General features: G+C 40.1%; 1 protein-coding gene across 3 annotated transcripts in view; it reads right to left on the reverse strand.

The window, feature by feature from the left end:
- Nucleotides 1-320: 320 nt before the first annotated feature.
- Nucleotides 321-13605, reverse strand: part of pb (homeobox proposcipedia) — a 41100-nt gene continuing 27815 nt past the window's right edge. For 2 of the 3 annotated variants that reach the window (XM_089260746.1, XM_018113162.3), the window contains 6 exons: nucleotides 4639-4796; nucleotides 4175-4289; nucleotides 2953-3084; nucleotides 2701-2876; nucleotides 1867-2633; nucleotides 321-1138 (listed from right to left, as the gene is read on the reverse strand). In XM_089260746.1, the coding sequence (XP_089116872.1) occupies nucleotides 661-1138; nucleotides 1867-2633; nucleotides 2701-2876; nucleotides 2953-3084; nucleotides 4175-4289; nucleotides 4639-4796 (1826 nt within the window). In that variant the 3' untranslated portion in view covers nucleotides 321-660. The remainder of the gene's footprint in view (nucleotides 1139-1866; nucleotides 2634-2700; nucleotides 2877-2952; nucleotides 3085-4174; nucleotides 4290-4638; nucleotides 4797-13605) is intronic. The other variant, XM_089260749.1, reaches the window with a different exon arrangement.

The following is a 13605-nucleotide window of genomic DNA, read 5'->3' on the forward strand; positions in this document are numbered from 1 at the left end:
CTTTCAAGTTAAATTGTATTTGGGAATCGGGGAACAACATACAAACATTACTCACATTTAATTAAAATTAATATTCATTCGAATACAATTGGAAATTTGTATTTGAATCACAAATTCAGATTGAAATTCAATTGAAAAATTTCACAATATTCGATTTGATCTACACTCCAATATCTATTTACAAAACACAATTTGTGAAAGATTTTGTAGATAGGTTTATATGGTGTATATGCTTATATAGTATATCTGAATTATTTTTGATTAGGGCTGGTGGAAAGTTACATTTAATTTTTACTAGCTATTTACAATTTTGTTTTTAGTTTTCTTAATTTTTTAAATTTCTTGTTGAACGGAGAGAATTTTCCTTTAACGCGGGCTTTAAGCCACACTTTTATTTTTGAGAGCTGCAGTGAACTAGATTACCGAGCCTAGAATATATATATATATATGTGTACACATAGGCATATCCATATATATATCACTCTAGCTACTTACATACACATATACATATATAGATCTAGCATTGGGACAGACATACGAACATATTTACAGATATGTATGTGAGCTACGACAAAGTGAGAGCTGAGAGCTTGGAGATTACAAAGTAAAAATTCGACTACATCGATTGCAGTTTAGTATTTACAATCTGGATTATCAGAACTAACTTAACTGATAGTACTCTGGAGCAAAATCATTGGCCAAATTGCTCAGAAAATTGAAGTCCGACGAGCTGTTCGAGTTCTCCAGCCCGCTGATGACGGCTGCACCGCCAACACCTGAGTTGCCGCCAGTGTTGGCAAACGCCTGCAGTTGTCCGCCAAAATTTGTGTTTGAATTGTGGAGATGATTGGCGGGCAGAGGCGGAGCACCGACTACGTGAACAGCAGCAGCTGCAGTGGCTGGATTGTGGTGTGTATGTATATGTGGATGAGCCTGTGCCTGCATCTGGTGATGCGGGTGGTGGGGATTGGCGTGTGGATGCGGCACTGGGTGGCTGTGTGTGGGCGGAGCTGGTGGTTGTTGCTGACCCGCAGCTGGGTCATAGTAGCCACCGGCAAAGTTGTTGTATCCGTCGCAGTTCTCCATTTGCAGGCCAAGCGCGCTATACGTTTCCCCAGCTCCAATGTGGTGCATGTGCCTGAAAGTATTAATTTGTACATTTCAACAATATTGCAGACATCTTTCGCTAAATGCGAAACGAATTACGAAGCAAGGCTACGTCCAATGTGCAGCAAAAGGCTACAATTTGTTAGTTTGCTTATCAACCATAGTGTAATTCAAATTCGTTATTTAATTGGCGGTATCGTTCAATTTGGGGCTTTGAAAATATTCCTCTTGAATTTCGTCATGTGTGGAGCTACTTTAAATGGCTCTGTAATTTACAGGCAGCCATATTCCTTATCTATTGTTAAATATTGCTTATTTATTTTGAGCTGGGCCGCTCGACCAAATTGATCGTAACATTAGTGACTGCACTAACGATGCCATTTCATGGCGATATTTGTGGTGGCAAGCGATAGCTATGGAAATTTATTGAACACTAGATGGCGTCAGGTCTTTACACGTTGAGCATTGCTCAGCGGTTTAATACTTCACTAACACGCCGCTTGAACGAATTTGTCTGGTTGGCTCTCAACGTCACTAACTGGTACTATCGAAATGCAGTCGATAAGAGTTGGGCAATATATGAAATGCTAGACGAATTTCGTAAAGTGGTTCTGTACACCACTAAATGGTCGCATGTCACAAAAGGGCGTTTAAGAAACAAGATAACTTATAAACGAATTGTAAGTGATTGTGTATCTCTAAAGTTGATAGTCTGTCACCTAGAGAATAATTTAGCTGTAACGTTGAATGGCGACTTACTGCTGTTGATTGAGAGGGCCTTGCTGCGGGTGTTGCTGCGGCTGCTGCGGCTGTTGTTGAAAGACCACCGACTGATGTTGGTGTTGAAAATTCATGTTGTCGTAGTAAGCGCCACCCGTCTGTGACTTAGGATCATAAAAGTTGCTCGGTCCGTTAATAGGTGGCGCCTCAAAGTCACCAATTGGATGATGCTGCTGTTGGTGTTGTTGGTGGTTCATGTACGCGCTGCCGCCATTGGTGTCGTTATAGTTGTAGTAGAACTGTTCGTGCTGGTGTTGTTGTTGATTATTCTGATGGAAATTGACATTGGCCGCATTGCTGTTTGGCTTTGGACTTAGATATTCGCCGTGCAGCGGTTGCTGCTGCTGCTGTTGCTGTGGCTGCTTGTGCGGGTTGTGGTGCGGCGAGGCGGCGAATTCAATATCGTATTTCCCGTAATAGTCCTGCGGCATCTGCTGCGGCGCCTGCAAATTTTTCGTATTTGGATTTGGATTAGGGCTGGAATAGTATCCAGCGTTTGGGAAATAAGCCGCCGGCACAGATGCGCCGTTGTTCTCGCCCAGCGGAGAGGCAACGGCAATTGAAATGGCATTCGCATTGGAGCTCTGATATCGTTTCTTGCCGCCAGCCTTGATTGCCGGCGTGTTGGAGGCGGCGGCGGCGGCGGCGGCGTCTGGATCACGGCGAAAACTGGCCAAACTAGGGCCCGCATCATAGCCAAATGGCGAGGCCTTCGATGAGGTGGAAACGGCCTCCTTTTTGATAACCTAATACGTAGAATATACATACATACACATGGATAAACTTAAGATGCGGATCGAGTTAAACACTCACCTGGCTGTGACCGTCGTCTTTTTTCTTAACCTTAATGGGACTTTCATCGATGTCCTCGTCCAGGCTAACGCTGGACGCAACGCTGGAGTCGGCGCTGATGACGTTCGAAGCGGAGACGGTGCTGCTGCCCAGCAGATTGGACGAGATTCCTGTTTCCAGCGATGAATTGGGAGTAACTGTATTTAAGCATCAATTAAGTTTAGTCTAGGATCCCTTTGCTGAAGGAGAGCTGCTGCTCTGCAAACTACTTACGACTGCCGGCGCTCGGATTATTGTTCGTGGCGCTGGGCGTATTGTTGTTGTGTCCTCGGGAATTGGACGTGGAGTCGGGTATATCGTCGGAGGGCAGCTCGCAGCCTTGACACGACTTCTTCGAATTGGAATCTGCGTTTCGTGTGAACCAATAAGTAAATAAGTTTGGTTTGAAGTGCGCAAATTGATGATATGTTTTTATAAAGAAAACCAAACCAAAATACAAAAAATACAAAGAAAAAAAAAATAAATAAAAATAAAACAAAACTAAAAATAAGAATAAGAATAAGAATCAAAAGAAAGAGCCAGCTCGAACCACTAAAGCGATATCCGCAAAAGGGTTAGCTCAAAGTCGCGTGAGGCGACGGGGAAACTCTCTCAGCTCGCAGCTCTCGCTAAAGTTGAGCCCTCCTCCAGCTGACAGTGATTGATAAGCTACAGCATATTCTACTCTTCTTCTTTGCGTAATCAGTCTCAAAAAGTAAAAGTGACCCGCTAAACCCAGCCGAGTGCTTCACGGCAGAGTGGTTAGTGAGTGATTCGTTTAAGTTGGGAATACAATAAGAATTCTATGTCATTTGATCAGGTCTTTAAGATGCCCCAAATATAAAACAAATTTCCATATCTTCAGAAGATTATCATGATTTGGCATGCAAATATATATATATCGAAATTTGAAATAATACTATTATAGAAATTCATATGGAATTACAATATCTTAAGCAAACTTTAGTGAAAACTATTATTGATAAAAATTATAAACTATTTAGGGAGCTCTATCAAAAATTTGCACTGGGACAACGTAACTACATATTTCAATAAACAATTCTCCGTTTTTTCTCCAGTTTTGGGATTTGCTCTGAGCTACCATATATGTATGTATTGAGTATTTAGACTAAAACTCTGAGAACTTTTTCAGCAGACTTTTTTAAGCTTTAAGATCTCAGATCTCAGAATCTGTATTTTAATTTATAGATCTACAATAATTTTACATACATTAATAAGTGTGATTATTTCCTATTCACATTAGTTAATTTCCTAGTCTCAACTAATATTTCCTTCACTTTAGCCTCTTTTCATATTGAAATTTGATTCGATTCGATAAGAAATGAATATTTTTGTATTTAGTAAAACTAAAGTTTATTCAGTCTCTATCGACTCTGTTTTAGTTAATTAAAGCAGATATTTTTAAATACAAATTTGAAATGAACTTTGCACTCACTGCTATCGGACTGATCATCGTCACCTTTGAGGCTGTCCTTGTTGTCCTCGTCGTCGGTCTTCGACAGCGTTTGCCTCTTGTGCTTCATGCGACGATTTTGAAACCAAACTTTGACCTGGAATAGACAAATGGCCAGCCATACGAAATGCATTGCATTACATAATGTCAGTTGAAGCGAGGTGTGAAAGAGGGCAATTAAAACGAAGAAAAGACTTCAGCCGCGACGAACGTGTGCGGAACTCAGCCACTGTCAACCTTGGCGTAGTGTAATTCATCACAAATAATGGAATTTTTGCACCTTTAAGAGAGCAGGTGGAGGGCTGACAGACGGACTGAGTGCCAGACCTTCAAGCTGAGCATTGAAATAAATTGAGTAAGAAATGGCAGACGGAAGCGGGCAGAGCAATCGCGTTGCATTTGGGACAGGAGAGCGGGGGGTTGCAAGGCAAAGAGTTGGCACTCACCTGTCGCTCGGTCAGATCCAGGCTGGCAGCTATTTCAATTCTTCTTGGGCGGCATAAATATTTATTGAAATGGAATTCCTTCTCCAGCTCCAGCAGCTGCGTGTTTGTGTACGCGGTGCGCAGACGTCGGGGCAGGCCGTTTTCTGGAACGAATTCAGCTGCAATTGAAAATTGCATATTCTGGTTTGAGTCCGTGGGTAAATGTGAATTTGAACGTGGCTCTACGTGGATAGCGGAGCGCCTTCTACTAGCAAATTGCAAACGCTTCGACTTTGCGTACAAGTTCGGGGCGTAACCAACTACGGAAGCAACAACGACAACAACAACAACAACAAGGACTGACAGGAATCGTGTGCGACAACTTGAAGTATTGAGGATTTGCTGCAACTGCTCCTGCTCCTGCTGCTGCTGCTCCTGCTCCTGCTCCTGGACTGACTGTGACTGCGATTGCAATTGTGATTCTATGTGATCAATCCATCAGCTCGTCACCGGCCATAACTAATTCGAAGCTGTGGCAACTATGCGGCAAGCGCTTCCTGTCTGTCGCCTCGCCCTCGGTGCGGCTGCAGCTGATGTTAATGTGGCTGCCACGAAATGCGGGTAACGCAGCGCGGCAGCAAAGTTTTGTCGTCGCGCCTCGCGAGCACCTTCCACACTCTCACAATGCGCATCTCTCTGGCTCGGTCTCAAGCGTTAAGTAATTAACAAAAATCTAATCAATCAATCCGTAAGGCGCGTGAAGCATTGCCACAAGGCGGCACGTAGCGACACTTCAAGTAGTTTGGCTACTGTCTCTACAGCATCTTCTTGCAGCTCACCCAGCCTGCTCATCTCTTCGTTAGATTCATTTAAATATCTGGCTAGGTGTTATATGCATGTGAAGAGCAATGGATATTGTAAGATGTTTACTCTTCTCAATATCTGCCTAGTTTCGTATTTAGATAAAGCTTTTCTTGCCTTTAATTTAAGTATTTCTTATTCTTATACAAACTGTGAGTTAAATAATAAAAAAATTGATCATAAGAAAGAAAGTATAACTAAAGAAATTTAATATTATTTATATTTATATATTATCTAACTACAAGAATGACTGGATCAATCAAATATGTGTGGGTATTATTTTCATATTTAAGCTCATCTCTTCGAATAAAGTTATACAAGTAATAAAATAAATGAATTATGTTTAAAATAAATGACAAACGGAAGAGGCCGAGTTTTGCTAGAATATTAAAATAAACTTTTCAAATCTGATTTTCTTTTAAATTGTATTAGTCCATGGTCACTTGATAGAGAAAAGCTGCGTCAATTTGAATATATTTACTATCTTATATCACATCACTTGAAAAAAGTTCCATCTAACGATAGTGCAAATGCCAAAAGTTATAAAAACAAAAGTCAAAAGTCGTAGCGAATTCTTCTATTTCGTATAGCTACGTTAAAAAGGTGTAAGAAAAATAAAATATTCGCATATGATATGATGGGTAAAATGAGCATTTTGATATTTGTACGCCTTATTTGCATTGATGCGATGTAAATGGAAAATGGAAAATGTTTGCACGTGAATTTCCAGTCGAACGAAGCTCGGTCTCCATAGCCAGCCAAATGGCAGCAGCAGCCAGACATAGACACTGATTGAATTACAGATGCGAGTTCCTTCATCAATACTGCCGAAAGCGGATGCCATAAACACCACCTGGATGCCGCACACACACACCCACACACACACAACCCATTTCCTCGCATAGAAGGGCAGGCCTGTGGCTGTGGGTGTGGGTGTGGCAGCAAGTCGCATGCTACGAGTACTTGCGAAAAGTGCCCAGAAATGAGAGGGTATTCGGTGCGAGAAGCATAAATTTCGCACAAAAGTTGCAACCAAACTGTTTACGAGTCAAAGGCAAACAGGCGGCGAGAACGAGAGGCCAAGCGAGAGGGTGTGATAGAGATGGGGCGACTGGCAGGCGGGGAGGCGGGCGACCGACGAAACTGAAAAGTAAAGTGCACAAAAGCAGAAAATATGATTTCCTTTTTGGCGACGACGAGCAGAAAGATAATTTTCTAAACCGAACCGTGCACACACATACACAGAGAGAGAATACGGCACACATACACACGCACAGCCAGGAGGAGAAGGAGTTGGTAGCAAATGGAAAGCAAGTTGGTTGCAATTTCTGCAGCCTGGTCAAAATGAAAACCCAGCAGGCGAACCAGCTCGACGACAGCTGGCTAGGGCATTCAAGGTATCTGAAAATTACAAAATGAATTTTTGGCGTGGGCGTGGACGAGGGCGAGGGCGAGGTGGGTGGGAATTGGGGATCGTTGCATTGGAAATGTCATCAGCATGGATGAAATGCCGGAAAAGTCAAAACGTAACGAAACTTATCAGCAACTACGTCGGATACTTTGTGCAGCAGCAGCAGCAGCGGCAGCACTTGGCCGCACTTGGCCCAGCTGGGCCTAGCCAAAAAGATTTCTGTTGTAAAGCACTAACCTATGTGCATATGTATATGCATGCGTATATATGGCTGCGAAATATTAATTTGCAATTCGGAAGTGCTACTCGTGATTTACAGCACTTGAAATACACTTATTAACATCGCCCCGAGCATAATTTACATGTTAACACTTAAACGCACTCGCTCTCCCTCTCTCTCTCTCTCTCGCACTCACTGGTTTGACCTTTTCTCTTTTTTTCTTTTCTCGCACCCGCCTGCTATGTGAAAATTTATGTCTGCATTTTGGTTAGGCAAACAGCAAAAAAAAAAGGAAAAAAAATAGAAATGGCCACACTCCACGCATCTGCTGCCCCAAGTGCAGCCCGAAATTAAAATGAGCGTAAATTTCGCCAACAATTGCAAAATGTTTGCAACCGAAGCGAAAGGTAGCTCACGGAACTTGCAACTTGTTCATTGCTTATTAAAATTTATACACTGTGAGAAATTCAACATTGTGGCTGATTGTAATGAGGCTGAACAGCTCACAAAAGTTAGGTAAGAATTTGACAGCTCTGCACAGGATTTTAACAATTATAGTAAAGATGAGGAGCACTTTTTTATATATGTATAAAGTAATTAAAAATATGTATAAAAAATAAAGTATTTAAAAAATATTGTATGTACATTTAAATAATTTAGAAAATATGTTAGACCTTGCCGTTCTCTAAGCCTTGAAATGTTGAGAAAATGAGAGCTAAGACGAATATAAATAAAATAAAGTGTAAATGAAATAAAATATAAAAAAAAAATAATAGAAAATAAAATGAAACATAAACAAAATAAAAAATATAAAATTAAACTAATATTATTAAAAGAAAAATATTAAAATATACATAAAAAAAAATGATACAAATATAAAAATTAATTAGAAATAAGCAAAATGTAAATAAAAGCAAAAAACTGTAACTTTTGAACTTGAGAAATTTATTAGATATATATTTATATTTTATTTTATTATATTATTTTCTGTTGTTATTAAAAAGCAAAACAATTTTTATTTCTTTTGCTTGCGTTTATTTATTTAATTATAATCTGTCGAGTTGAGAATAAATAATTTATATTACACAGATATTGACAGTTATATAGGTTTATATATTGGTCTGGAGACGCGTATAAACACAATTAAATATGATTAATAATAAAAAATAAAATAAGAAAAGAAGAAAATTGACCTCTATCTTATGCCCAGTGTATTTATCTCATTTAAATCATGTTCCACGCCCCTGGCATGGCAAAGAATGTGCCTTTTTTACGAGGCAAGCCTCCACAGCCTTTGCCTTTGCGTTTGGCAACTTGTGGCCAAGTACGCTGGGGCTTGGCCTCTGGGCTTAGGGCTTTTGACCACTTTACACGTGTTAGTCCATAAGGATGCACATTAGGAACATTTGTGGACACATGAATGGGACAGCGGTCAACAAGGTGGACACAATTTGTGGCAGGACCTTTGCGAGTCGCCAGCAAAGAACAAACAAGACGACCAAAGGTGGACACCAAAAAAATGACCTCAATTTATCTTGTAAAATATTCTGGCTAGCTACACGGGGCAAGGGGAGCATAGCATAGACGCAGGCGAAGCAACATTCTGTGGCTTGAGTTATGTTCAAGTTTGTGGTTGCAAAACTTTAAAGGGCCAGGCTGAAAGTACTTATGAGAGAATGTGTGGGTAAGGCCGGGGCCATGACAAATTCAATCAAAAGAGCAACTGATGACGCGACGGAGAGGGCGTACGGATGTGCAGCTTATATGGACGGCTTCTTGGCTTGAGTTTCAGCTTCAGCTACCTCGAATGCCAAATGCTGCAATGCAATGCAGTAAAAATGCTCAGGCTGACAACAAAAGACATACAGCTACATAGACAAAGAGAGAGAGAGATACAGATACAGATACACTTACAGAAAAGCAGAGCTGGAGCTGGAGCTGGAATTGGAGGTCTGGTGTGGGACGACAAACGTACGAATGCGCAGAGCTGCATCATTAATCATTTCCAGCCAAGGAAGACAACGACAGAGACGAGACGGAAAAGAAGGCGATGACGACGAAGACGGCGACGACGACGACGATGGCAGTAGAAAAAGTCAATTTCTCATGAAAATATTTTGTATCTGTATCTATTTGCTATGCGTCTGCAAAACTACAAAAAAAAAAAACAAGAAAAAAGAAGAAGAAGAATCTACGTGGCATTTTAAACTGGAGCCACAGTAGCGCTTATCTATTTTATTGGCCATTCAAGTCCAACGTGGCTTGAAGCTTGTTGCTGCCCAATCCTCAGTTGAATGAGTGGTTGAGTGGCTCACTACGGGGTGCTCGACTCTGGAGTGGCTGCTGATTAGCTGCCTAGCTGCCTGGCCTGGCAGGCGGAGACAAAGGCCAAGCTCGGGCCCAGATGAATGTCTTCAATCATTTAATTGTGGGCTTGATTGACATTCATGCGAAAAGTGTGCAGCGCTTCCTGCTGGCCAAGCCTTTCAGCCTGGATTAGATTTAATTAGCCTGGACGAAAGGGTTGTTGCAAACAGCAAAAGTAACAAAGCAACAACAACAACTACAGCAGGAGCTGAAAAGTATAACGATTATCAAGTATATACAGTTTGCGGGGCGTTTCTTAACTCGAATGCTTTTACCGAGCTGCCAGTCTCAAAGATAAATTAGAGAAATATATTTAATGACTTTTCATGACCAGCAAATGTCAACAAACAGAACATTTACAGAGCAGTCACAACAACAACAACAGCAGCGACAACAACGACAACAACGACAATGATAACAAAACTATGTGAATGGTGGATTGTTTATCTAAACTGTAGGACCCTCCTCCTAGCTATTATTGTTGTTGCTGTCGACTGCAGTGCGCGGTAGGTGTGAAAATTGTTGATTAATGTTTAGTTTTTGAATTGTCATTGCTAAAATTGCATATTCAAAACTGTAAAGTGAATTGTGTTGAATATTTTTAAAAACAGCTTTTAAGATATATAAAAATCAAATTTTATTTTTAGCTGTGAATGGAAAGCCATAGTTTAGAAAATTTGGAATGCCAATCGAAATATAATTATATAAAACTTAAAAAAAAAAAACAAATTGAATGAATTTAGTAAATTTTCGATTTTTTTGTGTTAAGTCATACAATTGGATTTTTGGACGTCATCAACAAGTCTAGTTATAATTTTCCTATACTCATCAGAAACAAAAATCGTATCAAAATAAATAAATGAATAAAATAAATGAATGAACTTCGTTCAGGATTGACCTAAATAATAAAAACGTAGTAATTTATGAATAGCATCTTAATTCAAAAAGTAATTATTAATTTAAGAAAAATAATTTGCTATATTTTCTTAAAAATTTACAAATATTGAAATTAAAAATAAAAACATTATCAAGCCGAATGCAATAAACTAAATTCATTTTATAAATGTAGCCCATTTATTTTTTTCTCAAATGTTAAAATCAAAAAACCATTAGGAAGCATTTGGAAACCCAGGCAAAGGCACAATAAAAAACTGTTATCCGTTTAAATATGGTCACAAATTTTACACAACGTTTTACTATAAAAAAAGGCTTCTCACATATTTTTTTAATACAGCAAATACGAAAAAAAAAAAATTAAGTCATGGCAGATCGTCATTGATTCAAGTTGAATACTTTAAAGCGGCTCAAATTGAAAAACTTTCAACATGGCCAGCCCAACTACGTATTGCTATATATGTACGTATATATATATATACTCGTAAAGCTTATGTATTTTATTTTCATATATTTTTTATACAGATGCGCATGTGTCTAAAAAGAAAGAAAGAAAGAAACATTTCGTTTCGTCTCGTCAGGGAAATATGAAAGCTGTTGGTAAACTTTATGCAGCGCCTAAGCCCGTGCCTCATGGCCATGCCCCATGCCGCATACTCCATGCCCCATACCCCTTGCTCGTCTCCAACTTCATCCCCGCCCATGCCGTTGGCTGTGTCTCCGGTCTGTCATTTTGGCCCGCTGCGTGTATTGCCTCAGCCATGGCTCAAATATGAAATCCATCAGGGATGCTAAGAGCTGTCAATCAAAATCAGCGAGGGAAACTTTTTCAGCAGAAATTTACATTTCCCTTTTCCCTCTATCTCTCTTGCTCTCGCTCCTGCCCTGTGCGGGGTAGCTCTGGATTATGCTCAGCATGTTTGCCAGATTGAAAGCGAATTAAAAATGAAATTTAAAGTATGCCCCGATGCAGGCATCCATGCGAAATTGATGTCAATTTAAAAACGTTGCCAAAGGCTTTGCGTTTTAATTCCTAATGGTCGAAAATGACGACAATTCTGCACGCTGGCCGCAAATGATGAGACTCTAGCAAATGCGATTACGAAAAATATAAAACTAACAACAAGCAGAAGCAGTAATTGCCCCTGTTTTCAAATGTCTCCCTCTCCCCCTCTCTCTCTCTCTCTCTCTCTCTCTCTCTCTCTCTCTCTCTCTCTCTCTCTCTCTCTCTTTTCGTGTTGCCAAGAGAAACTGTCCAGCTTTTCGCAGTTGTAGGTGGAGAGCGCGTAACAATGGCGATCGCTGTACAAAAAGTGCCGCCAGCTCATAAAAAAGCGAGTGAAGAATTATCAGCGCTGCTTGTGCTTGTATTGTGTACTTGGCAGACAAAGACACACTCAGCTGAAGGCCAAAAATCAGCTTAAGATCGTTTCAAAGTCCGCCTGGACGCAACGTATTGAATACGCTCATAGTTAGAGTGTGTGGCATGAATGGCAGCAGCAGCAGCAGCAGCAATGGCTGCCTTTCCGTGATTAATCAATATTTTTGTGTGGAAATGCAACAAAAGCGTCGCCAAGTGGCGGGCAGCAGTTGCCACCAGCTAAAGCTACGGCTACAGCTACAGATGCGGCTGCGGCTGCCGCATTTCTTTTGGGCCAGGTTTTTCAGTTTCGGTTGCGGCATTTGACAGATCAACGCGCGCTGACAGCTTTGTGCTGTTGTTGTTGTTGCTGTTGCCGGGTTGCCATTGAGCAATGTTGAGCATAATTGATGATGCGGCTTTGGCTTTTGAATTTCGTATTTTGTATTTGTATTTGTATTTCACATATATATTGTAGTATATTTCTGATTTTTTTTTCGATGGGGTTTTCTTGATCGCATTTGGCTTCACGCTACGCTCCATGTATATATCTCACATTTTGTGGGGGCTTTTGTGATCGATCATTGGGCGAATAGAAGCGAATTTCAGTTGTCTGATCGCATCGGCTACTGTTTATGTTCACGGTTTATTGCTGATGATAGCCATGAGTGGTGTAAAAGAGAAAGAAAAAATCCAAAAACCAAAACAAACCTGTTCGACCAACCGAGAGCTGGCAATTACAATTTGGAAGGCCTCTAATTAGAATTGTGCCGTCAACGGAATATTGATTATTCGTTAACTAAGCGTATAATATACCCATTGGAAATTGAAAAACAAACCTTATTTTTATATTTCTTATCTAAATCTACACGTGCTTTAAATTATTATTGGAATTGACAAACAATATACATATATAAGTTAAGATTTGAAACAGGATATATAAGATTAAAGAATAAATCATAAATTCATTGAAAACACATTTTAGACTCTCATATAAATCTTGTCTTATCATAAAACTTCTTCTAAAAGCTATTTAGTTTTAGGTTCTAAACTTTATTAATAATGAATTTAAGAATTGAAGGCGCTTATTTATTTGCTTTGGGCTCTGAAATTTCTTTAAAAGTTAAGAACTTCGAATGCGAAATGAGGATTGCATTGAATTTCAGCTTTAACGGCAATACATTTAGTATTTCCGTATTTAATTCTTTAAAGTTTTCCGGCTTACTATGATAGTATCAAGGGGTCATTCATTAAAAATTATTATTAAGATTCGATACCATAGTTAAAATCTCTTTCAATTATTCTATCTCAGTCAGAATTAAATATTCGCCGAAAATATTCAGTTTGCCTTGCTCATTGCTTTTGTTTGAAGGATATCAAATTTATTTTTCTGCCCGATTTGATTCACATTAAATAAGCTGTTAAAACGCAAGTAATTCTGGCGCCTTCAACACTGGAGCTGGAATTGGAGCTGGTAGCTGGAAATGAAATGCCGCAATCATTTTGGGCTGCAGCCACAGGAATCAGATATCCAGCTGGGATAAGAAAAGCGCGCACTCATGGCCAGTGCAAATATTTCAGAGGCCGGAGACCGCCGAGGAAATTGCCGCATTCCACAAGCCGAGGACGACGGACGGACGGCTAGGGCGAAGCTCAACCTGTGGCCAGTTCGCATCACGGCGTTTCCGTGGCCGCGGGCAGAAATGAAAATATAGAGAAATACGTATAAATAAGATTGCGACTGGTAAGCCGGATAGCACGCGGGGATGCGGCTGGGGTTGAGGCAGAAACTTTGCTTGAAACAACAGCAAAATAATGCCTCATTTTTTCTTATCGCAGCAATAAAGCAGCATAAACGCTTCATTTCCATTTGTC

Source organism: Drosophila navojoa, chromosome 2 (genome assembly GCF_054131105.1).
Source record: "Drosophila navojoa isolate 15081-1374.11 chromosome 2, UAZ_NAV_1.0, whole genome shotgun sequence".
In the NCBI taxonomy this organism is placed as follows: Eukaryota; Metazoa; Arthropoda; class Insecta; order Diptera; family Drosophilidae; genus Drosophila; species Drosophila navojoa.